The 26,827-nt window shown below is 37.8% G+C and overlaps 1 protein-coding gene across 1 annotated transcript in view; it reads right to left on the bottom strand.

Annotated features, from left to right (window-relative positions):
• The window catches only part of SRCIN1 (SRC kinase signaling inhibitor 1), a 142,140-nt gene continuing 115,313 nt past the window's right edge, over positions 1-26,827 (bottom strand). Inside the window, exons 15-17 of the mRNA XM_063302068.1 lie at positions 26,607-26,759; positions 8,570-8,710; positions 1-177 (exon numbers count right to left, since the gene is read on the bottom strand). Of these exons, the coding sequence (XP_063158138.1) occupies positions 43-177; positions 8,570-8,710; positions 26,607-26,759 (429 nt within the window). The 3' untranslated portion in view covers positions 1-42. The remainder of the gene's footprint in view (positions 178-8,569; positions 8,711-26,606; positions 26,760-26,827) is intronic.

Here is a 26,827-nt window from a genome sequence, read left to right as displayed (position 1 = left end):
AGGTAGGGAAAACCACCAAAGGAGATTTTGGCAAAGGAGCTTCTAGAATGAAATGGAGGAGTTCCGTGACCCAAAGGAAGTCAGAACCGGGATGGAGGTCCTGCCCGAAGTAGGTTTCTCTGAGACTGGGCTGGAAGTCTCATTCCCCATGCCAGAGTCCTTGGTCGATCTAGCGGCCTAGAAAGAAAAGCAAGATTCAGGGAAAAGAAGGAGGAGAGGGGGAGAAAAGGGAAATGGCTGAGGGGAAAGCAAATATTTTCTTCTCAAAGGAGAGAACAAAATAGAAGGAAACTAAGAGAGAAAGAGGTAGAGCGGGGACTAATTGGGAACATTTCAGTTAGCAACTGCAGCACTGGCAAACCTAAGGCAAAAGGTCTGCTTGACAAACAACATGAGTACAAGATGAGCAGATTGTTAACAGGTTTACTGAACAAGGGCAAGGAGGGATTGTTAGAGGATGTAAAGGAGACAGAAGGAGGTGAAAGAGAAGACAGGTGGGAAAATACAAACACATAGGCAGGTTGGAAAAAGGGAGGGGAGGGTTAGGGGAATTGGGAAGGACAAGAATTAAAATATTTAGTTTGTGGCCATGGACACCATGTTAGAACAACACTATCCTTTAGCAGAAGCAAGCAGGGAAAAAAGTGGGAATAGCACAAAGGAGGAAGGGAATGCTGGTTCTTGCAGAGGTGCTGTTTTTCAAATGTAGGCCCTAAGGAACTGTTTTTTGGTTGCTCAGAGAGATTAAGAGGTATCATTTTGTTTTGGAGAATATCATCAATATGTATGCTAAAATTTGAATCTGGCATGAAGGGAGGAAAGCTCTTTTTGTTTTTAATGATAAGTCTTGTAAAGTTTGTACAGTAGTTCTCAGTTTGAGAGTGGGTAAAGATGTGGTACAAAGGGAAAGCAAAATAGCTAAAGTTGAGAATAAAATATAAACCAATTATGAATAAGCAGCCTTCTTTTGTAATCATTACTTAAGTGAATTTTAAGGATCTTAAACCTGGCCATTTTGTAATCCCACAAAAGACTTTTTTCCACATTACTTTTTCCTCTATAGTTCAATACACATGAAATAAAATCACTTGTCATGGGGATTTGTTGTGTATTTTTCACTAAATGTATTAGCAAGGCAGACAGAAATCTGCTTGCCTGGAAGAGAGCTGGAAGGAGGCTGAAAGATAAAATCCAGTGCAAGTAATAAGTAGCTAGACTAATCCATTCTCTGAGACCTCTGGTGATAACATACATATCCGTCATGCTATTCCTTCTCAAGATAAGAAACATTATGCAAAGTGCAGAAAAGGAGTAAGAAATATTAAGCCAACAAAATTAAAGCTGTGAGATAAGGGAAAAGCAAAATACACAGTTGCATGCAAAAGTATAGGTGCCCTGATCAAAGGATATGTTTCAAGAATCCCCAAGTGAACAGAAGCTGACATGTGGTACAAAGTTAAACACAACATATTTCTGCAAGTATTAATGCATGCTTACTCTTTATGTATAGTTATTTACAGATGCAAAATAAGAAAACAATGAATTTGATAGGGGCCAAAAGTTCAAACAGTACTTTGTAATGCTTCCTTTGTCAGATTCCAAATGTTTCCTAAAATCAGCTAAGAATCTTTCTATTCGTCCTTTTGGATTTCTTCCCCACTATTTCTTGCAGAACTCTTCTAGCTCAGAAATATTCTTGGGTTTCCTTTATGCACTGCATGTTGGAAGTATGTTTCGTATCATTGTCTCGCTGAATATCCAAAACAGTGACCTGAAATATATTGACCATAAAGTATTTAAAGGAAAGGAAAAAAAAAAATAAAGGTTTGGGATGGGCTTCACAGTCTCCAGGTATGATTATTACTGAAAATCTGTGGGGAGTCTAAAATATGCAGTGTGATCAAGGAGACCTAACAATATTTCTGAGCTAGAAATTCTACAAAGAGGAGTGGGGGGAAAATTCAAAAAAACAAACAAACCCAAAGATGATTAACTAGCTAAAAGAAATGTTTGGAAGCTGTTATTTTTGTTGAAGGAAGTGCTACAAAGTACTGACTGAAAGGGTGCCCAACTTTTCCATCTGCCATACTCACTGTTTTCTTACTTTGAATCTGTAAACAATTGCATGCAAATACTAAGTATGCATTCAAATTTGCAGAAAGACATCATGTTTAAATCTGTAGCCCACAGCAGTTGTGTCAGCTTCTGTTCACTCAAAAGGTTCATTGAAACACAGTATGATGGCAGGCACCTAAAGATTTACATGCAGCTGTAGCTATATCCAATTTACCAACACTATTCACTATATCTCTCCTTACCATTCTATCCTTGCAAGCCATCCTTGCTTCCAACATGTCCATACACCTTCATACGCTGCCTTTGTTCTATAGACCTCTAATGTCTTTGACATTTTCACTTATTCCATTCCTCTCAACTCATCCTCTCTTCCTTCATATATTTGCTTTGGAATTCAGTCCTCATTCATTCTTTCTATATGACTAAACTACCTCAATAGCCTTCTTTCATACTGGTCAGTTACATTTGTACTCATATTCATTCAGCACTCATTCATTCTTGCCCCATCTCTTGTTTTACCACATAAGCTTTTTAAGTACCTCAATTCCCACAGCACTCAACTTCTCACCATATAACCAGGTGGGCAGAAGCACACTGTTATACATAACCTTTGCATTTATTTCACTATTCATTTCTCACAACAGACCATACACTACCCAATGTTTTTCTGTCTGCATTTGCACATTTTCTGTATTCATTTCCCCATCTTTAATAAATATTCTGTTAAGGTACATATATTCATTTACTTGCTCTAGTTTTTGCACAATTAATATATAACTTGGCAATCATTCACTCTATTTTCCTTGACAAACACAAGTGCCTTGGTCTTTGATACATTAATTTACTGATCCATATTTCTTGTTGCATGATGCAATCTGATCTAATGTTCACTGCAAATTATTCTGATTCTTAGCCAATGGTATAGCATTGTCTGCATTCCGAAGTATGCACACATTCATCCCCAATCAACACCAAACCCATATAATATTCTTTATACATTTATTCATACATACTCTAAACAAACACACATCCTTGTCTTACTCCCTGCTCAGTGCTGAACCATTTACTAAGCATTCCATTTGTTTTCACGCATGTTCCATGCATTTCACGCACTCTCATAGCATTTGACAACTGAACTTTCAATTCCACATTAACGCAAAACATTCCATAATTTAAGCCTGTTTATCATACCCTTTCTCTAAATCAACAACAACATCAATAAAACTTCTCATATTTGTAATGTTCTCACTGAAATATATGCAAGACTGGATATATGACTGGAAGTGTTGCAAAGAAGCCCTCTTATCTCAAAGATTCTAATCTAAGCAGGTTCTGGTGTTATTCCAGAAATGAGATCCCACAGTGCTCCTCCAAAGTTATCACAAAGCGGGGAAAAACATTTACCTATTAGTTTTAATTATATGACGATAAGCTTCACCTCCCGCTGGGGCCATTCGAGTTAAAAGGAACAAAGAGGAAGGATTCTGATGTAACTTATTCTTTGTAGACAACAACATTTTTGCCAGGGGAGGCTTCTAAATATTTGGCTTCATTACCTGAAAATCTCAGCCCATTTGCCATTTCAAATTTTGTGTCACAGCTAGCTTGGTGATAAACCAAGTTTCTACTGATGCAAAGCATCTGCACATGATCCACATAAATTGTTTTGGAGAAAGCAGACCTTTAGAAATGTTCCACAGCCACCAGATAGGCAAACAGCACCTGTGCTTTCTGGCAAGGAGGTTTGTATTGAAATTAATATAAATTAATAAAAATTAAAAATATTGGGATGCAGAGATATAGGGTGAAGGGGGCTATGCAGAAAAAACTGAGGAAGAGGGGTACATTGACTCATTTTGCTCACAAAGTACATAAGAGACCACCTTTCCCCAATCTGATGTCCTCCAGATACATTGGGATTACAACTCCTAGAATGCTACCTAGGCATCTTGAGAGCATTACTTCTGATACATCTGGAAAGGAAATGGCAAAACAGTTCAAAAAGCCACAAGAAGATAGCCAAATTCACAGTTAGCCATCCATTCTCCCATGTTTGGGGGCAGAAGGAAAGCTTATCTATATATTGCCAAATGAGCAAAACAGAGAGTCCTTTAGGGAGACACTGGGAACATGGGAAAGCAGGTGTCCATGGTCTTTGATATCCTCACACAAGACAGAAAAAGAAGACAGGAGCAGCAGAGAATTCTGGGGAAAGCACTAGCAAATCAAATGTGCTTAGGGACCAAGAAGGGAAGGAGGATAGGATTTATGGAAAGGAGGGTCATCTCAAGTCTCCAGGAACAAAGGGTGGGTGGGTGGGTGGGTGGGGGAGAAACAGGAAGATATGTTGTGGCTTAAGGGGTGGAAAAATGGTGGTTGTTACCTTGCTTTGTGGCCTCAGAAAGTTGGCAAACCACTGGGTACACTGTCAGCATCAGCAAGAACACAGAAGCATGTGAACCCAGCTGAACTGAACTGACCAAACCATTAAGACCCCAACCATTACTAATGCACTTGGACAATAGGGTGGCAAGAAGTTTGGACAAATAGTGAATAATGAATCAAGAACTGTCTCTGTGCATTGTATAACTATAACTGTTAAATACTGTAGTCAATTATTTAATGTTCAGATAGAAAAGGCACATGTTAATGCTGAACAGAAGTGTCTGCATAAATATTATATTCATTGTGTGCAATGGATTTTCATTTGGAAATTTCTAAAATTTAATCTTAAGGCCCTCCTTTCCATCAGAATCATAACATTGGCAGGAGAAGTTTAGATCTTAGAATGGGAAGATTTAAAAAAATCCTGGAAGAAGACAGTGATAAATCACTTCCATATTGTTGCCAAGAAAATTACATGGATGTATCCATGATCTCACCAGGAATCAAGCCCAAATCAAAGAGGACTTTTACTTCCCAACTGCAGTCCCAATAAAAATCCCTCGTATGCTGCATTTAGAGATGGAAAAAGCAAGTTTCTAATGCTGTGAATGGGAGGTTTTTGTTTTTGTTTTCCTAATTGTCTTGTTGGGGAGGAATTTTCATTGGGACTGCCTCTACTATGAGAAAAACTAAAACCTCACAATTTTTAATCTTCCTCACAATTTGTCCATCCAGCCAGATCTGGGGCATTGATGTAGAAGATTAAAAATTGTTATATGCAGCTGCAAGTTAGACAATTCACATAATATTGGTTGTTTTCATTGCAAAAGATTAACACAGATATTATATAGGCATGCAGTATACTGTAAATATTCATAGCTGTGGGAAAGACAGAATCATGATAACAACAACGGTAACAATAAGACATTCTCATAAAAATACCATTTGTCATACTTTAACATTCCAAAGTTTAGATTATTTGCCTACCTCTCCATTCAGGCATATTCATAGAGAAAGTATGCACAAGAGGAAGAACTGTATGCCCAGAGAATGAAAAGGAATGTTGAGAGACAGGGCTTTAAGAGAGCCAATAGAGTTTCAAATGGAGGGGCACCGCTTTGGAGACGGAAGAGGCTGCTGACATAATCTGACCTCCAGAAAATGTGCTGAGAGCCAATTTGTCCATCCAGCCAGAAAGTATCTTTCATCCACTTCCAGATAACTAGCCTTTCCACTGATGAAAACTAGAGCAGGCTGTTCTGACTATTTAAAGTTACTGGGATGCTACGTAATAGGCATGTTTGTTTCTTTTTGAGTCTACAATGCTTGCATGAAACTGGCAATTTGTCATTCCTATCTTTCAGGCCTCTCTCAGCTGACAAGGCCAAACACTATAGAACATATTCCAAATTTAGAACTTTTCCAAATTGTTCACAGCATTTTGAGTTCTGGCCCAGTATGAAATCTAATAGAACACTCAGTAGGTCACTGAGCCATGGCTGATGTATTCATCATGGCATACTCTGCATTTTAGCACTTCAGTCTGAAGAGATAAATTTGGATAACCTGTAGTCTATAAGGTTTGATGGTATGGACCAGAGCAAATCAACTGTTTGCTCATCCTAGCCCTCCAAGGCTCACTACAGTAAGCCTGCTGTAGGAAGGTTGCTCAAATGTATCCAAGAAATTAGCGATTCCTTTTTATGTACAACAGTAGTCCTACTTAGTTAAAGGAGGGGTAGTGAAGAACAGTTATTGAATATAGAAGGGCTGAATAATTATAGGTCCATGGCCAGTATCCATTTCTTGGGCAAAGTGCTCAACCAGGTAACAGTTTATCAGATTCAGACATTCTTGCATGAAACCTATTTTCTCAATTCATTTTAGTCATTAGATAAAGCATTTGGCATTTGACTACCTTTGCTATTCCTTTTCTAAGAGAAAAATAAGTATGAATCTGAGTCTCTGCAGCATTTTAGTTGCTTTTAATACTATAATGGTATCTACCTTGAAAGACTATCTCAATTAGTTGTGAGTGATTTTACTTTGTGGTGGTTCTGCTCATGTTGAATTAGCCATAATCAGAAGGTGGTATGAGGGATATCTGTTCAACCAACCCCATGACTTTTATATAAGGGATTTCTCAAGGCTTCCCTTTTATCCCCCATACTGTTTACAAGCTACATGAAACCACTGAAGATGATTCAGAGATTTATAGCAAAGTGCCATCAGTATGGTGATGACATGCACTTCTATATCTTCTACTGTCAGATTTAGGAGAGATGATGGAAATGCTTGATGAGCCCAGGCCAGCAGAGCTTCTCTGGACAAGGAGATGCTGAAGAGATTCCCCACTTGCACTTGGAAGGCAGCTCTTCATGAGGAAGCCTGCAGGACCAGGAGGCGCCTCATGCGTAAGAGTGCCAGGAGCTAAGGAAGGAAGATCAAGCTTGCAGCCTCAGTGGAGCCTTTAATGGATGTTGGGTCCAACCCTACTCCACCTCTTTAAACACATTTGGAATACAATTATTTAAAAGCTAATGAGATCTTCAGAGCAGCAGAGCAACCAGACCACTCAGTGAGTGCTTCTACATTCTGGGGTGCGCTTAAAGGAAAAGAACTGAAAACAAATTATAAGGATTTAAAAATTAATCTACAGGAAAAAGCTTACTAAGAGTTTGGATTATAAAAATTTTAAACAGATAAAGGGGCCAGCAGATTTTGGATTTCGTTTATTTTAAGTTCCTTTGAATTAATCAATCAATTAATTAATTAATTAAATAGCATGTACCTTAATGGGAAAAACTCTGTTTAGGTTCTCCATGGGAAATGACTGGTGGATCACTGTTTAGTTTTGCAGATTTTAAATTGTGATTTTATTGTGTTGGAAGATGTCCGGAGAAAACTGTTTTGCAGGATGGAATCATTAATTTAAAATAAATAAATGTCAATTTATGCCCAAGGGACCCAGTGCAGATGTGAATCAAAAAACTAGGCAAAAGGTTAAAGTTCCAACTTCAAGTCAATGAAAAAAAAGCACCTACATAGAAACTGCAGCATCTATGTAAGATTAATAAGCTTAAGCTGCATGGAAGTCTTATGGATCCCTTAAAAAAAAAAGATTGCCACAGCTTGCATCTCTCAGGGACCATTCATCCATTTTTGTATTACCTCCCAAATGTCTATTATTAATTCAGTAAAATGAATTATAAAATAATTTTGTTCAAAAGTATAGGTAGTAATTGACCTAAACTATATTTACATTAAAAAAGAAAGACGAACTTGCATTTGGTTGTTCTTCTTGATTATTTGGATAATTGATTTTAAAGTTATTATTCAATATTTTGTTATTGTAAATGGTTAATATAGCACGTTTTTATCATGCTGAAAAAAATGTTTTTTTCCCCAAGTTATTATGCAACTGTTGTAACTACCCTTTCTGCTGCTTTTCACCTTCCAGTCAAGAAATATTGCAGAGTTGCTGTGAGTTGACTTTTTTATATTTCTTGCAGAAGGTTTTCTTTTTCAATAGCTCCCCTTATGCCACCTCTAAACTTGGGTTATTATAGTACGCCAGGCATTCTGAAAGGGTGAATTCTAGTTGATATCTGGAATCTGGGTGACTCTTCTGGAAGATACATGCACATGGCCCTTAACAACTGAGAAACACTGGTTAAAGCTTGGGTGAGCAATGAGTCCTGCTTTGACCTCACAATACATCTGGGAAAATGAATGAGCTCTAGCATCTGCTGCATGTACACTTGCAGACAGTGGAATATCTCTACTTCCGCGATCACTGTTAATAAATAAATAAGTATCCCTTCATTTGGAAATTCTAGCAGTGAGAAGTTGTTGTGAACTACCCCAGGTAGGAGAATGCAATTCTAGAACCACATTCCAAATCTAAAGGGCCATTAAAAATCTATATTCAAAATAGATGTAGATGTGCCTCTCTTCATACTCACCCACATCCTGAGAGACAGGACTATTTTCCTGGGAATATTCCACTTCTCTTTGCCCAAGCACAAAATGAAGAGCTTCTAGCTCATCCTGTTTCCACCCCAGTACTCCCATAGAACAGTGGCAAAGTGGCCTGCAGATAAACTACCTGTTGTTGTCCCTGGATGCGCATGTACTCCATGCGTTGCTTTATGTGTTTGCTTTTGTCTGGGCTGCCTTGCTGGGTTTGCTTCAGCCGTGATGCTGGATTGACCATCTTCATGGCTGGAATCGAGACACCGCCACCACTCTGGAGAAATAACAGATTAAGTGATATGGTTGGGGATAGGTTAAAGAACAAGGCTCTTGAAAACTGACATAAATAACAGCTTAAGGGCTTGCCTTTCACTCTGCAGCTATGATGTCATACAGTGAACTGGCAGCTGTTGCTTCCTGCCAAAAGCAAATGCCTCTATCTACCAGCCAATTGAGTTGCTAGGATGTCATGGAATATTCCCATTCTAACCACTCAGAAAAGACAAGGTTGTCTGATAATTCTGACACAAAATGCAGCTGTTATGGATGAGCATGTGAAAAAGACTATTTTTTTTTCTTTGGATTCTGGTCAGGACAAGGGTTTCTTGCAGTCTTATCTGTTTCAATGTTATTGTATTGCTGCACAAGAAAATACAGTAATTTTTGAATGTAAAATGACTTTCCATCAGTTTCACACCACTAAACACATCATAATTGTGGCCCTCTTTGATCAGCCTGGCAAGGAACAGATAGATGTTGATGCCACAGACTCAGGAAATTACAGAATGGGAGTTTTGCATATGTTTTTAGAATGAGTCCTTACTCTGTTCTCCCCAACTTCCTTTGCCAGTCTGAAAATGCATGAGAGGCTTGGGGAAGGAGAGTTGGACGAAGGAACAGCGAAGGTGATTGAATAAGGGGAAATAACAGAAAGATAACAGAGGAATGAGATAAAGGGTTTTATTTTTAGCATATTTATTTTTACAGATCTAGCACATGTACTCTGTAGGTGGAAAGCGGTTCCCATAGGTAGATAGTTTATGCTCAAAGCTAAATAGTTCTAAAAATGTCAAAAACCTGTTAACACTGTAATACAGCTTTAAAAAAAATAGTCTAAAGCAGTTCCAAAATAATAACAGTTTTAGCCAAAGCATTAATAAGGGCTCACATCACATTATGGTTTATCTATTCAAATACACAGAAAAAATAGGAATGTTCTACCACCACTCCCCCAAAACATAAAGCATTTAGCTAAGTTGGACAATCTGGCCACCCAAGACATTTTGCTACCTGCGGAGTTGAAGTGCCTTGAAATTAAGATCAACATACTTAAAAGTTTTGTTGCGTTATTCATCAGTATGTCTATTTTTTAAGTTATAGTACATTTGCCTAATCCTAAATTTGTTATAGTTACGTAAAAATGAAGAAAAATTCCTTGCAACATATTAAGCCAAGCAGTAGCAATAAATTGATAGTGTACAGAACAAAAACAGGATATTGGAAAATATGGTAATTTTAGCTGCAGCTACTCTACCAAGGAATGATCATGGAAGGTGTTGCTATGACTTAAGACTTATTTTAATCTTGCACAGAAGGGGTCATATTTTTTTAACTGATGCCAATCTTTTGTAATAATCACTTTTAAATATCCACCTGGACTGATGTTTGAAGGGTAGTAACGTCTTGAATCTGTTTCTCTGTTTCTTATTATGTAATATTAACATAGAAATTGATTCATGAAAATTAGGTTCTAAACTTGCTATTGCATGAAATTTACTTAGTTTTAAATTAAACTGCAGAGGGCAGAGGAAGGCACACAAGAATAATCTCTCTTTGACTTGATATAAACCAATAGGAAAGGCTACTTAGCTTTGTGGAAGTAGCAGAAACATTGGAAGGAAGTTATCATGTAATGCTGAAGCTTGAATTTCAAGGACTTTAAAGCTTGTTGTTAAATGCATATACTGGATTTCAGAAAGGCTTTAATAAATTCAGATGAATGATAGGTAGGTTTCCATGGCAAGTAAAGCTAATGGGAAAAAGGAATGCAAGAATGGGGAGAATTCCTAAAAAAGGAGATACGTGCAAACAATTCCACTGAGGAAGAAGTGTGGCTATACAAAAAGCTTAGTGAAGATCGGAAAACAATGAAGAACACCTATAGAAAGAATACTGACAAAAAGCCCAGAATTGTAAAGTTGGTGCCTGAAAAGTGAAAGCTTGGAATGAGCTGAGATAGTAAGACTAGTTTCTTTAGATATGTACAAAATAAAACAGCAGGACATCAACTGCACAGCGAAGATGGCAAAATGCTAACAGATAGTACATGCACACACAGGCAATGCTACTCAAGTCTTGCCTGGATTCAATCTTCTCCAATAAGAACACAAACAATATAAATATAAATGGATGAAGGATGAAGGAGAGGTACTGAAACATGAAGATGATGGAAATATGTTCAGGGTAGATCTGTCTACTTCGACTAAATTTAAATCTCCAAGGCCAGATGAACTGCATCCCAGGTACTAACTGATGATTTGTTAGAGTCTTTATATAGTATGGGAGGAGGAAGGAGGTTCCAGGAACTATAGTAGATCCAGGAACTATAGAGCAGTCAGTCTAACGTTAATACTTAAGAAAATTTGAAGTATTTGCATGTGCCTTGAAAACAATGAGGCAAGGGCCAGTAACTCTCTCTTAGCCCAACTCACCTCACAGGGTTGCTGTTGTAGGGAAAATAGGAGGAGGAGGAAGGAGTATTAGGTATGTTCGCTGCCTTGAGTTATTTATAAAAATAATAAAGGCGTGATAGAAAATAAATGAATAGGTAGGTAGGTAGGTAGGTAGGTAGGTAGGTAGATAGGTCAGTATGAGTTTGCCTGGAAATTTTGCATGATTAACCTTATCTCATTTTTTGATCAGATAACTCCCTTAATAGATGGGAATACCGAGGATGTAATATATTTTGATTTCAGCAAGGCATTTTTCAAAATGTCCCATGCCATTCCAGTTAACAAGTTGGATAAGTATGGGCATGACAATTAAATGGCTACAAAGCTAGCTTGAAAGTGGTATTTAATGAACACTCGAAAGTTTTTCATCAAATTGGAGATAGTTATTGCCCTGGCTAAGCAAAGACCACACTGAGACAAGGAGAAGTCTCTAGTGTTTTATTTAACTGCTATTGTAGACAGAAAATCCTACCAAACTGAAGAAGCATGGGAAAACCCAGACAGATAAACCCCAAAACTCAAGGTGGGTCTGTTCTGGGTTTCTTTGAATGACAGCTCAAAACCTCTAAACTATGCATGTTTTCCCCCCCGGATAGGGGCCTCCTCCTGCTCACCATCCGTACTCATGACAGTTATCTAATATGATGCCACAAAGTTCTGTTCTGGATCCTCTACTCTTTAATATTTTTATTGATGACTAAGATAAGAAAAGTGGAAGGAAAGCTTCTCAAATCTGTGGGTAACACAAATTGGGTGAGATAGCTAATACCCTAAAAGAATCCTTAATAGTAAAAGGAGTTTGGAGAGTGGAATTTGTTCAGAAGATAAATAGCCAACTGTCACAGATGCTTTGGATTTCTATTTTAAGCAGGAAATTAACTCCGTGGCCTAAAAACGGTCCCTTCTAACTCTATGACATCTCCATGTGGATTTCAAAAAATGCACCAATTATATGCAGATCTGTTAAATGATATTCAATTTTTATACTAAGCTTGGATGTTTGAGAAAACTCCTAATCTGATTTATTGATGCTAATTATTGCTTGTGCTGGTGAGCGTAGCCGATTAAATCTAGCAATCCCATTTCCAATAACAACTTTTAAAGAAATGTATCTTTCACTCTATCAAATGCTTCAAGAACATCTAAGGACAGGAAGACTAGGGCAGTTTTGATGTTTAGCTTCTGACTTCAATATCATGGCTATAACAGAAAAGAGACATAGGAGAAGCCTGCACAGTGGCTTGCTGTGTCTCATTCCCATCACATATTAGATTTGGAGTATTACTAATGTTTATATTTGCTTTTTAATTCACTTTTCCACAGATTATTGAAATTATCAGTTGTATGCAACTCCTTTGCCTGAAATCACTGTCAAGACAAGTTGGGTTCATTGTACAATTCACACTTTTGAATTTCAACTACATAAGAGCCAGTTTGGTCTAGTGGTTAAGGTGCTGGGCTAGAAACCAGGAGTCTTATGAGTTCTAGTCCTGCCTTAGGCATGAAAGCTGGCTGGGTGACCTTGGGCCAGACACTCTCTCTCAGCCCAACCCACCTCACAGGGTTGCTGTTGTGGGGAAAATAGGAGGAGGGAGGAGTATTACCTATGTTCACTGCCTTGAGTTATTTATAAAAATAATAAAGGGGGGAAATAAAAATCTTTATTTTTATTTTAAAACAGTAATATTTAGTCAGTATATATTACAGGCAGATATCAGAATCCTAAAAATATCAGCTTTCATTATTTTATCTTATTTTAAAAGCAACTTTTTAGCTCTTAGGCAATGTTCAGTAAAATTTGTGCAGCCTAGATTCAGAGATGGGACAGAATTTCCAAAAGATTAAATGTGAATGCAAAGCTCTCTATATGTCTAAAAGCTGTTGACTAAACTATAGAATTATTCTTGATTTGCATGTTTTATGGAGGTTACAATTTTTTTTGAAGAATTTCTTCAAAATCAACTTTTTTTGATAAAAAGCTGAATGTGAATGTGAGCTTATGCGTATCAAATACACACTAACTTGAAAATAATAAAACAACTGTAAATTATCTGCGCCCAATAAAAATAAAATTAAGCTCTTTCAAGGCTCACAGATTTTGGTGAAAAGCAGTAACCACAGTGAAAAATCATCTCTCACATTTCATTAATAGGATTAAAAATGTTTAACTCTGGCTGAGTTATGATCTCGATTTGTGATTAGTTTAGGTTCCTATGTACTGCAACTTAAAAAAGAGTGCTAATAGGTCCAATGCAAGATCTGGGCTAGAATAAGAGAATTAAAGGAGAAGCATAATCACTGTCTTCATATATTTAATTTTTTTGGAGTGGGGGAAAGAAATAATACAGAGGAAGATGCAGGAAAACAAGCTGAGTTACAAACAGAAGATGACTGTGTCTGAGAAGCACAAAGAAAGCCTCATCTTGAAGCACCCAGATATCAAAATTATTGTTATAATAAACAATTCATATTGTTATAATACGGTTATTAAAACAGTAACTCAACATTGTTTTGAGTTATTCCTGAAACTGCCTTTTTGTGAATAACTTTGGGAGGTGCTCATCAAATTAAGGACCTTCGTTCTCAGTTACTCATTTTGGCAGTATGGAAAAAAAAATGTAATAAAGGGGTGAACTAGGACTAAGATCTTCTTTTAAGAAACCCGTTAGAGCCTGTCACAATTATAATTAAGTAAACAAAAAGACAATCATGCAAGGAAGCCCAGCACTTACTTTGCTACTTCCTTCTTTCCTCCAGCTTCATGCAGTTTTGCTTATAAGTGTAGAGTACAGAAGATGGGACCTTTACTACTGCTGATCTGAAAACCCATGAAAAACTTAACCTTCTGTGCAATAAACCTACTGCCTATTTTCCCAATGTGCAGATAAGCTGGCAGAAAAAATGGGTGATTTCTTTTTAAAGGGAGGACAGAGCAGGCTGTAAGCATTTGTGGTCTCACTGAAATGTAACATTGCCAAGGCCTGGACCTGAAGTACTATGAAAAAACGAGAGGCTTCAAGCTCGTACAAAAAGGCTTTCTCACATAACAGAGAAAATTTGCTTTAAAGTACTTGTTCTTTCCAACTTCAAAGGGAAGAACATGGGCGGAGGGCAACCTTTTATTTTTAAAAATCCATCTGGTCTGATGTTGTCAAGCTTTCATTTTATTACATAGCCTGCTGATTCCTTTAGTAGTTCAAGCCTTCCAAATCAGAACTTGTACCTTCCCAGCCCTTTTCAAACCAGGTGGAAGAGAACTTAAAACCTAACAGAATAGCTAATACATGTAGAATTCCATGCTGGTTGACCCCATAAGAATAGGTATTCACCCCTGAATTTCAGAAATAGAAGGAATGAAGAGACCTACTTTCAGCCCGAAGTCTGAACATTATTTGGTGCGGCATCTTGTGTGAATTATATTTTGCCACTTCAAATTGCAAAATGTTCTCATCATTCAAAACTTTTTATGAGAAATGTAAGAAGTTCATAAAACTTCCAAATCTTGCAAAGTAGATGAATAATCCATTTCTATCTCTCCCACTGCAATGGCACACTTAGGAGTTTGTACTCTCTGCTACATTTAGAACTGAGACTGAATTCAGAAATTGTTCAAGTTTCACTCCTAAAACAAATTCACAGACTTTGCTTTAATTAACAAAGCCAAACCCATTTTATCAAATTTTGCTCCACAACTCCCTGGTAGCTAAACGGAAAGGATTCTGGGTTGGTCCACAAACCTAACCCTTTTCTGGGGATTTGGTAGGAGAAATATAGTAAATATGAATCTAATCCTCTAGTCCCATACAGTACAACATTTCCCTTCTGCCAATCTATTAGTGAAAGGAAATAGATAAACATATATAGCAATCAGCTGGAGGAGTTGGAGAGAGGAAGACAACAATGAGCAGATGGACAAATTGCAGTACTTCTTAAAGGGATAACAACACTATACATTTAAACTCTTCCAAAACTACTTTGATTGCCTGACCTCTTCATCCCAGGCTCTTAGAGATTTTCTGGTGGTGGTCATGGGTTGCTAAGAATTCTGCATTAGAGATTCAAGAAAACTTTGGCAGAACTCTGTTTTTCCATGGTTGAGAATGAACCACAATAGCTGAAAAACCAGGCATGTGCCAAGTAATTTAAGTTTGCAATTTAGATTTGTCTACAGTGAAATGCAAGAAAACCCCTTTCATTTCTATGAAGAGACAGTCCTTAATGCATTTCAGAGATAGATTTGATGATGGTGAGAAAAAGTTAGTATAAACAGGAAGCAGAAAGTGGTAGTAACAACAGTACTAAAGAAACAGCAGTAATCTTAAAAGACATCAAAACTATTTTATAAAAAGAAAGAATAGATAAGGAAATGAAAAGCGCTTCATTTAAATTTCAGTGAGACTGAACTGAAGTTCCACTTTACAGAGTCCCAGCAACTGGTGGTTTCACACCTTTTCTCTTGAAAGCAAATGAAATCTTGAGAGGACGGACAGTAGATGACACTTTCAGGAAGAGTCAAAAGGAAGAGCAGATCAATAGGAACATCAAAAGAGTGAACCTGTTCAGCAGAATCTGAGGCTTGGATAGCAAAGGAGGCTTGGAGCTGGTTGGAGAAGAGATAGGTGGGCTGTGATTTGCATTGTACTATTTTGAACTTGGCATTCTGACTTCACATCCCTGTATCCAGTAATGCCACATCTCAGCACATTCATGCCTACCTTTCCTTCTTTGTTTTTTAATCTTTGGATTTTAGCTGTCCAGAAATATTAGGTCAGTAGATGCCTGGCAGCTAATTACACTGATAGTTCTTTCTAAGTCATTGATGGTCTCTTCTAGAATGTCCAGTTTTTGGCAAGTGTCTTTCCAAATGTCTTGGGTTCTTATAGTCATGACATCAACAGTAGTACACACCTTTTATTTCTCATCCAGATTCCTTTACTGATCTTCTCTTAAAATATCTCATCCTCTTCTGTAGGATCCTGGTATTGCTGCCTAAACCATTTCTCATATTCAGTGGCTGTTTCGTTCCCAAGGGATTGTAGAATTTGTAACATTCGAAACATCAGCCTGGTTACCTCTAAGCATCTCTCTGCAATCTTCATTATGGTTTCTCAAAATTGTAAGTATCTCTTCTGTGTTCTGTCTTCTTTGCTTTCTAGTTCTGTAGTGCCATGTTTGTTATCCAACCCCATGAGTACTTCACCTTCTTCTGTGGATGAAGAAAAAGTCTTATCACCAAGTATGACATTTGACAGGATGACACAGCTGTTTGTCTCATGTATGGACCCCAGCCCCTTTAGCAAATGTCTGTAGATTCCTTGTTTGGTTGACCCCAGCATTCACAACCACAATGATATTGCCTTCCAGTTGAACAAGTTTATCCTCCAGAGATGTTTTGATGTTTCATGTATTATACCTCCCATTCCCCCAATTAATTACACAAAAATACCAGTTGTAAACTCTGGTACAGCCACCCCACCCCAACTTTCTGTTCTGCAGGCAGAGAATGAATATATGATAGTCTTATCACACAGACCAAATGACGAGTGAACCAAATATTTCAGTTTCTTTTCATTGTTGCTCAGCTCTCCCAGCAAGGCTTTTTGTTTCTTTTTCATTTCATCTGTAATCCGTCCAGAGTCCCAACTGCCCCTCAGTACTTCAGTAATAATGAGTCCAAGGATTGCATAACTCCAAGCCTGCTTATGACTTAGATTCAGGAAATGGCAGGTTGGACACCCACACGGAAAGAATAATATGAGGGAAATGGGAATTATTACCATACGGAGATCCTGAGAGTCCTAACGCGTAGGAAAAATCTGTATAAGAATTATTGAAGCAGGAGTGTTTAAGCAGTGAGCAAACAGGAAACTTCTCTGTTTAATAATCTAATTATTTTAATAGTGTGACTGGATTAAGGGTTTGCCCACATAGACCATTCCTTTGTCTTAGATATGTGTATTCTGGGGACATGGAAACTTGGCCTAAAATGTGAGAATGGATAACGGCAGACCAATCTCTCTCACCACAAGTCATATCCAAACTCCTAAAAAGTAATACACATATAGTAATTTCAAATGAAGAAGTATACTGTGGTGTTAATTCTTTATCATCTTCCCACAGTGCTGTTTCTCTACTAAATAAGCTCCCATACTGGGAATGACTAAGGAGCAGAGACAGAGAAACAACTCAAGGTAGCCTTCCCCAATCCTCTCCATACTGACTGGGGAAGTCACAATATATATCTGGAAGTTGTCCAGACTGGGGAAGAAGAACTATGGAAGAAAAGTCCTCAGCAGTTCCTTTCTATGCCTGGTTTCTGGTTTCTATTTGAAATTGCTCTCCCCTGTGATTTAGTGGTGTTCTGGGGCAACAAGTGTCATGAACTGTTGTCATCTCTGATTTGACCAACGGATTTTTTTTTTTAAGCTGATAAACTACCTTGCTCACTCTTGGCTCTCACAGCCCACTACTTTCTTCTCCATTTTTTCTTAGTGTTTCAAAACGTATCACTCTTTTTTAAATCACAGAAAGAACAGGGATAGAATCAAGGAGGAGAAAGAAACGAATGCATGCATCACGGACCATGATGTCTATTCAGCTTTCTGACAAACTACTCACTTCTGGGGAAGAAATGGTGAACTCCGCTGAGAGCGGAGCCGATGACCGTGGCAGAATGAAGAGCCAGCGAGTGGACCAGCTCTGATCCTCTTGGCCAGGTACCCAAAGCTTTCTACAATGTGCGTGCATTTTTCCCTGGAAGGGGCCCCCTCCTTCCTCACCAGTGATCTCCATAACAAGTTATCTCATAACTTACAAGAAAAACATAAGATGGCTAGAAAATTAATCTTATTTTTAATGAAAATCAGTTCATGAAAATATGAAGGAGATCGTCCTTCCCCAACTGTAGTCCAATGTATCTGGAAGGCCCCTAGTTAGGGGAAGATTAATATTCACCAGAGGTGGGAGTTGGAGTGGAGACAGATAATGTATATTAGATGAAGCTAAACCTCAAAGGCTAACTTTCCCAAAGCAAAACTCCCTGACAACAACCAGCTCCTGAACAGAAGCCATTTAAGTGTCCTAAGTATTTCGAAGTCATTGCTTGTACGCCCACCAGGTTATGCCATTCTTCTGAGAGCTGGCTTCACTAACCTTTGGGTCTTCCCTTTTGGGAAAGAGGAGGGTTGGCAAAAGCCCTAGGAAAGCACTAGTTCAAAGTGGTATCAACATCTTTAAGCAATAGTTCTCCAGTGTTGCATGGAAAGAAACTACACTTGAGGCCCTGAAGACCAGATGGAGGGGACTCACATCCCAGATTCAGCATATGGACTGGAGGTTCACTATCTTTGATATTTGCTATAGAATTGTAGGAAAGTGACAAAGAACCATGAAGTCTTTAGCTTGAGTCTTGACAATGAAGGTTTTTTTTTTTAAAATCCAAGTTAAGGAAGAAAATTAGCAAGCTAAGGAAGTGCTATTAGGGTTCAAATACTGTTAGAGTTTAGCCAGGCCACAAATAAATAGATTTTGCAAGATACTTGCTAATTATAATTCTATCTTGAGAACTGGAATGGCAGCCAAATTCTGCATCAGAATTCAGAAACTAAGTATGATTTACTGCAATTTTATATTACTGGAAACAATTCGGTACTAAAGGTAATAATATTATATTGACTCATTAATAAAATCTGGTGTGTAAGGACATGATGCAGAAAATCAGTTAGAATAAATAATGGATTTTCAATTTGGGATTGCATCTCCATATTCTGATAATATCAAACTGCTCAAATAAGGAACAGGCCTTAATTTATCCTCAGACTCATATTCATGTTTTTCAATGGCAGAAACAAAAAACTGATACCAGGAAAGGAGGACAAATGACCTATCCTGACTTTCAATATATTCATTTTCCAGTTTCACAGGATAAGCATCAGAGAGTAGACACATTTAACTGGGATATTTTTCCAGGTTTTTGGAAATGGATCCTCATCTCACCATGAGATCCACAGTGCATCATAGAATTCAGTTCTTCAGCAAAGGCTTCTTGTTCCCTATTTTAAAGTCCTTCTTTACTGTCCTTCACTGACAGAAGTATTTGGACCATCAGTATTCAGATTTTGACCCCTTTGGGTTGTTGTTCCATATATTTCAGCCACAGTGTTCTGTCCCTCCTCCCCATACTTTTTTCTGGCTTTGCAATATTAATATATTTTTATTAATTAAAGTATTAAATAAATAAATTAAATTAATTAAACTATTTATATTAATCTCTCAGAGAGAACAGTGCTGCTTTTTTCCTCTCTCATGGCCACTTATTCCAAAATACAACAAGGAGACATCAAAGTGAGGCAGTCATCTGGTCAGGCATTGTTCCTTTCTCCCCAGCTTGTTTGAATACATGACTGTTACATCTGAGTGTTAAACTTAGGACCAAATGAGGTGTGTTATTAATGTTATGGCTGAAAAAATTCACATGTTTATTGCAAATTTAAATAATGCCTGGGGTAGGTGTAGGGGAAGGGGGTGGGACTCAGAACTGAAACTACATAAATGGTCAGCTGTTTCCCTCCCTGCAGTCCCCGTGAAGACCCTAATCATCACTCACACTGCTGCAGTTAGAGGCTCCCATTAACGTCAGTGGAAGACAGTGAGTTTAGGTTTTCTTAACCCAAGATAAGCGAGCAAATAAAACAAGACCCTTACCAACCTTCTTTCGGCTGCTGAGAAATACGTAATAAAAAATTACAAACTTCATGACGCATATATGTAAGTTTTACATCATAGCTTCCCTCCTGAAGCCATGAAATATTCTCAGTAATGATAGTTTAGAGAGACTAGTCACAGGGAATAATCTTTATTCTTTTCTGCAGACTACAGCTCCCACGGAGTTCACTGTACTGTCAGTTGCCCGCCTTGAACTGATTTGTCTGTGCAATCCAGGCTCAGCTTGACCTAAGCAGACATCGGCTGCAGCCCCAAAACTTAACTGTTGAATAGATAACTCATACAAGTCAAGCCACATATCTCGTCTTGTTTCTTGTCGGAAACGCAGGAGATAGAAAAGGGGGAAGTATTCATTAAAAGTTTAAAAGTTAAAAACATTTAATAAAAAGATAAAATTTATATAGTTTAAGCCCAATACCAGGCCACATTGATGGCAGAGGTGTTTCTGACCAGTAAGTCACTCTGTGTGCCTGTCTGTCCCAAAGGGCACTGTAAAAGATCGGTAGTTGTTTGAATATTGCCGCATTCGTGGCAAATATCCTTGCCCTCAGGGAGAAACCCCCATTTTTCCATATAATCTTTAGTTCTGGCCAAACCAGTGTGCAGTCTGTTTAAACATCTCCAAACCATCCACTCCTCCTCCAAACCTCCAGGCAACTCCTCATATAACAGCCACATATAACAGGTGAGAGATGCAATCTATCAGGGCCAGTGGAATCCAGGGAAAATATATTTCACAATCCCAAATGAAGGTTCCCTGAATACCAATGAAACCCATTGTCCAATTTACACCCACATCATTTTATCAGTAGTCTCTTCGACATGTTTGGAACTTAAGTCCCTATGCAAGAGGAGGGGATGGCATTTCTTAAACCCAGTAATTTCAGGACTGATGCATATGAATAGAAATCACTATTTTTTTTTCTTATTTGTATTCAATAAGGGGGTTCATTATTTCTAAAACAACAACAACAATAATAATATTTTGATTTTCAAAGGTAATAAAATAATTTGTCAAGTCATAACTAATATGACAATAGTTGAGGTTGCAGCATTTCCCAGTTCAGAATAAATGCACTAGCAGGTGTGGGAATGAGTACCCGGACTTAGCTTAAATTTGGTCAGAATATCTCTTTTCTTTATAAGAGCAAGGAAAATGCAATTCAGTACAAAAGAGTGAGATACACGTCACTAATAAGGAGCAGTGAGATGGATGGTGACTAAATTTGATAAATAAACAAATAAACTAGACAAATTCCACTCACGTCTAGTTCCCCCAGTAGTTTCTGTCCACTTGTAACAGCCCAATACAGTTAGTACCCACTGGGCCCCCAGTTTTGTATCAACACAATACACACTACGTTGTGTCAGCTGGGTGATGAGATAGAGTGAAAGCCATTAGTTGATTAATTTAGAGAAAGAAAGAGGAAGGTGAATTAATAAAGGCTGTAGACAAGAAATTGGACCCCTGTTAGAGAGTTGGTAGCCAGTCAGAAGAGGAGAAGAAAGGAGTTGTAATCCATCTGAACAACGGCTGTTACCTTCCATCCTTTGGTGGCAAGGGTGGCCCCATTGGGCCACATGTCTGTGGCTGGCACAGGTTGGTCACAACGAAACTTAGGAATAAATGAAGTGCTTCTCTGAAATACCTGAGGAAGTCAGAACATGGAAGGTGGTTGTTTTTTTACATACAGAAAGCAAAATAATGAGGATTGCTAATTCTGGCTCAAGGAAGAACACTAAAAATTATGCCTAAAATGGAGCTTTGAAAAAGAGAAGAACTCCAAACTTGAGAACCAAGGATCTGGCCACAAAGTTTAGCTACGTTGTCTATTTCATCTATTTCAACGTAGCTATTTAAAGTCTATCTGTGGTCAGACTTTACAAGATATGTAATGTAATTATGAGGACTCCTGCTTGTATTTAATGCATATTTATACATGACCTATAGAAACAGGAATACAACAATAAACAACAACACATATCTTTTTTACGTTATGGAAGTTGGTGAATAACAACTCTTGAAGCTTGTTTCTACAATCTGTAGCTGATATCCTCTTAAGTTAAGGCCCAAATTCTTAAATTGATCTTAGCCCATCCAGTAAAGACTATGTTGATCTAAAAATACGTGTTTGGGAAGACATGGCAAAAAGTTTATCTCAGGGCCCCTTTTAGCTCCCAATAAATCTATAGTTTTGGCAATTTTATACTTCTTATTTATATCCAAGTTCATTATTTCTAAAACCATTAATGTTATTAATGAATCTGCAATATAGTAAGACCATTTGGATCAGCAGTATTAATTTCAACAAGTATTGCTACAAATGGCCTATCTGAAATAAAGTCAGATGCTTCTAGAAAACTCACAGGCAGGAAAAAGAGATAAATGTGATTCTTTGCCAGACTCCATCTCTTGCATTCAGAAGATACACTATTTCTTTACTTGGAAAAATTCCACTGATCCATCTTTACTAAGACCCACCAAAGATCCACCTAGTATGATTATTTCTAACACTTCTTAAAAAATCACCTAAGATTTGACACGATCTCTTATTTTTGCTTTTACTTAAATTTCAGTAATTCACAGAACTGAGCTGGAGGTAAATTTCCTTGATTTATCCTTGCTTCCGCCTTTCTCCTTGTTCCTTAGTGTCAAATTAACACCATGAAAGCCTGAATGTTGTCATCATTCCGCAAAAGTACCATGTAAACAATGCATCATAGTGACATACACTGCCAAATGAGCAGCTAGTGGCATGGTCACAGGTAGCTACTAGGTTACAAACAGAAGATTCACACATTTTCTGACCCCCAACCCCAAACTATAGAAAGGCTTCATTTCTACATCTGTACCTCTTGCTGATGTGTGGGTCACCTAATATTTTAAAAATTAATATTCAGAATTATCTAAGCAGGGTACATTCTATTATTTGGATGCCCACAAAATGGTATGATTTCTCTGCATTTTGCTTTTAGACTCAGGTTATTCAAGCTGATCTATACTATACTACTGTAGATTATCTCCATTTTCAATGCTGTATTCCAAGTCAGTCGACCATATATTAACTGGGGGCACCTGAAACAAATCTTGGATCTTACAAACCTTGGATCTTTTAATTCTTATAAATAAACTCCTTTGTACCATGTCATACCCTCCACCCAAATTACACTATTGAATTTGTAATCTGCAGGATCACTTATGTGAACATAAACTAATAGATATTTGATTTTTTAAAATTCTTTCCAATATAATTACACCTTTCTTCCTTCTTGGCACAGAACTTGGTTTTGCCTTTTTGGGGGGAGTGGGGTGGGGTATAGATTATTTCCTGATATCTCATTCTTTGCTAAGCTAAAATATATGACAGATGCATAGCTATTTCAGAGCATGTTCCTGCAGGGTGAATAGCTTCATCTGACAACAATTTAGATAAATCTGTGAAGTGGTCCCTCCCTGAATGCATCTCTACTGAATGGTGAAGATTTTATTAAGCAGATGATACTGTGGGATTTTTTTGTATTGGGACTTAGTTATGCAGCTGTACTGGATCCTGGAGAAGTATTTGTTCAAGTTTGTATCTTTGCATATACTTCTAAAAAAAGAAGCAATGGTTAGTTAAATCCCTAGAAGAGGATTTTGAATAACCTCTAACCCATCATATACATTTCCTAAATATTATAGATCTATGGATTTTGCTAAATATGGTCACAGAAAGCTTCATGCTTCTGATACAGAATTATTATATTGTACCAAGTACCTCTACTGGGAAGGGAAATCCAGTAAGCTATTAAGTTTTAGCTTTAAAAATTATACACCACCATAATACAGTAGCTTTGTTTCTAATTAATATCAGACTCTAAGCAGCAATCTTTAAAATGTTATTCTGAATCATACAGTTCTACCAAACTGAATAGCTCTACCAATAGATTATAAGACAGGGTTTCTTCTCTAGGATGTGAGGTACCTACTGCAGGTTAGCATCATCCTCTGCTCTTTCCCTTTAAGGGATTGACTGCAATTAAATCTAGGAAATTGGGGAAACTTTCAGGACCTGCAAGTTTTCAGTTGTATGGCCCAAAAAGTGTGATAGCTTATGATGTCTTATTTTATTTTTTGAATTGGAAAAGATAGTTGGGTAACTCAAAACTCGGAAAATGGTGGCACTTTGATCCCTCCTGAACTACTTATATATTGGATGGCCAAACGAATTATTATAGAATATCTGATCTGCAGTAATGGATTTCTGATATGTGCTGTTTGTCAACATCTGTACTAATGATTTTTTAGTCAAAAAAGGGAACGAAGAGGACTTTCAAATAGTTCAATAAATTTTTAGAGTTCTTTGTTTAAGATATATTTTCCAGAGCTTCTCCCCATCACCTTTTAAATTTTATCTTTAAATAATTTTATGACAGTTACATGTGTGCAAATTTTGTTAGTTTGATATGATACAGTAGTATATAAATAAATCTGAGTTTTATAAAATGTTTATTTTTACATGGACATTATGGAAATACATAAAAATCTATACAGTGCTTGTTGAGAGGCATTCTCAAGCCAATTCAGAGATCTTGTATAAAATTGAGTTTTAGACAAAAGAAATATTATTGGAATTATCAGTAATTCTCCTGGGTTATATAGTAAGCTATACAAAAATTGGCTTTCCCTAGACATCAATGAAAAATCAGCAAGGCAGTCATTGCTTGATCAGCACAGACTCTTTACTGCAGACTTTCCTAACCTGATGTCCTCCAGATGTGTTGGAAATCCAGTCTTATTATCTCCAATCCTACACAGTCACTGGCCATGGGGGAGTTGAAGAGCAACACACCTGAAGGGCATCAGGCTGAGGAAGACTGACTTACTATATAATGATGTCATAACAGACCTATACAATGTTTTTCAAGGTATTGTCAATGCTGAAATGTATCAGTCAGTCAGTCAGTCAGTCAGTCAGTCAGTTACAGACTTAGACCACTACAAGTAATGGGTCCATGAGTGCTCTGTGAGTACTTACAAATCTATCTGGTGAAATGTATTAATGAAGCTTAGTTGAAATACATGATAGTAACCTTAAAAAATGTATTTGTAAGAGTGAACATATATTTGAAACTGCAGGAGAGAAACTTTGGAGGGGGTAATTTGGAACATAAAAACTTGGAGAAAAAATAAATTCTCCTTCCCCTTCTGTGTCTGTATTCCAAATCAATAAATGGCGAGAAAAGAGAATATGGGTTAATATAATGTGCAAACCAGACACATATTAGCATGCTACATGTGGTTCGCTGGCCCTAACTGTTCAATTCTTATTGCCTGGTGACATAAAAATAGGCAGATCCAATAAGCATTTGTCAAAGTTTGCTACAATAGCAACTTAAATAAATAAATAAATACCTAATGAAATAATGGCAACCAGATAATTGCTCAATAGAGAACATTTTGAGCTTGTTCCAAAGTATGAAGATTTTGGGAGTCTTCTAGCTGATGAAAGATTCAGCAGTCAAGGAGTACAATCTCTAGGAATCAGACTACTTCAGAGATATTTCTTTACCAGATTCCTCAATGCCTTCAACAATGGCAGAGCTTCTAATGTACTGATTTCACTGGAAAAATTCTTAAAAATTCAGGGAGATATTCAGAGATGTATCTGCCTTGAAAGCCTCGTGTGGTGCAAAGTGGTAGGCGGCAGTATTGCAACCAAAACTCTGCCCACGACCCGAGTTTGATCCCAGTGGAAGCTGGATTCTCGGGTAGCCGGCTCAGGTCGACTCAGCCTTCCATCCTTCCGAGGTCGGTAAAATGAATACCCAGCTTGCTGGGGGAAAGGTAATTACGACTGGGGAAGGCAATGGCAAACCACCCCACTATAGTCTGCCAAGAAAATGTTGCAAAAGCGGTGTCCCCCCAAAGGGTCAGACATGACTTGGTGCTTGCACAAGGGACCTTTCACCTTTCACATCTGCCTTAAAAGTAGCCAGTTTTGCTGTATAGCAGTCAAACATCAGGAATTGACCACAGGAAATGTTTTATGCAATTTTGCATTATGTCATAAAATGTTTTATGATAATTTTCATGTCATGAAATGTTTTATAAAATTTGCCAAATTTCAATTCCACAGGAGTCATGGGTCCCAGATTTTGGACACATTCTGTAAGTTAGCCCATTTGAGGTACTTGGTTCAAAAATTATTGCCCTATGATGCACCGTTTCGCCCAGTTAAAGGTCACAAAGTATCAAACAGACACAAGACTTTTAGTCTCTCTCTCTCTCTCTATATATATATATTTGCTAGTAGAGAGCCAGTTTGGTCTAGCTGTTAGGGCTCCAGGCTAGACACCAGGAGATTGTGAGTTCTAGTCCCGCCTTAGGCATGAAAGCCGGCTGGGCAACTTTGGGCCAGTCACTCTCCCTCAGTCCACATCAGGCTCGGGCAACAAGCTAGTCAGTCAATTCCTGTCGCAACTAACGGACCAACATTTTGTTGATCCGAAAAGCGGACCCCGTACCCATGGGAAAACTCTAGGAAGAATATTTATTTATTTATTTATTTGCTGATGTTCAGCCATAAAGTAATCAGCACAAAGAATCTCTCCTGTGCAAATATCCACTCTGGTGAGATTTCTCTGTGAATTTGTTGAAGTTCTAAAATATTTTCTTTGCAAAACTCTAGAACTTCATACCATGCTTTTAGTCTAATGCCCTTCCCATCCTACCTCAAGTTCAGCAATGATCCTATCCTCCTCATCATCATCTTTGATGGCAGAAGCAATGATGGGGGGTGTTGAAGCAGGCCTGGCAACCTCTGACACGGTCCTCCTCAGTTTCACTTGCGGCTTTTGGGTCTCCAGCTCTTCTGATTCAGCTTTCTAGTATCATAAAAACAAAAGGAAAAATTGTGAATAGAGGGAGAAGAACAAAGCTAAACCTCCAGGCT

The sequence above is a fragment of the Candoia aspera genome, chromosome 4 (assembly GCF_035149785.1).
Source record: "Candoia aspera isolate rCanAsp1 chromosome 4, rCanAsp1.hap2, whole genome shotgun sequence".
Lineage (NCBI taxonomy): Eukaryota > Metazoa > Chordata > Lepidosauria > Squamata > Boidae > Candoia > Candoia aspera.
The sequence above is the reverse complement of the archived record's forward strand: the minus strand, read 5'-3'. Positions and strand labels throughout refer to the sequence as shown.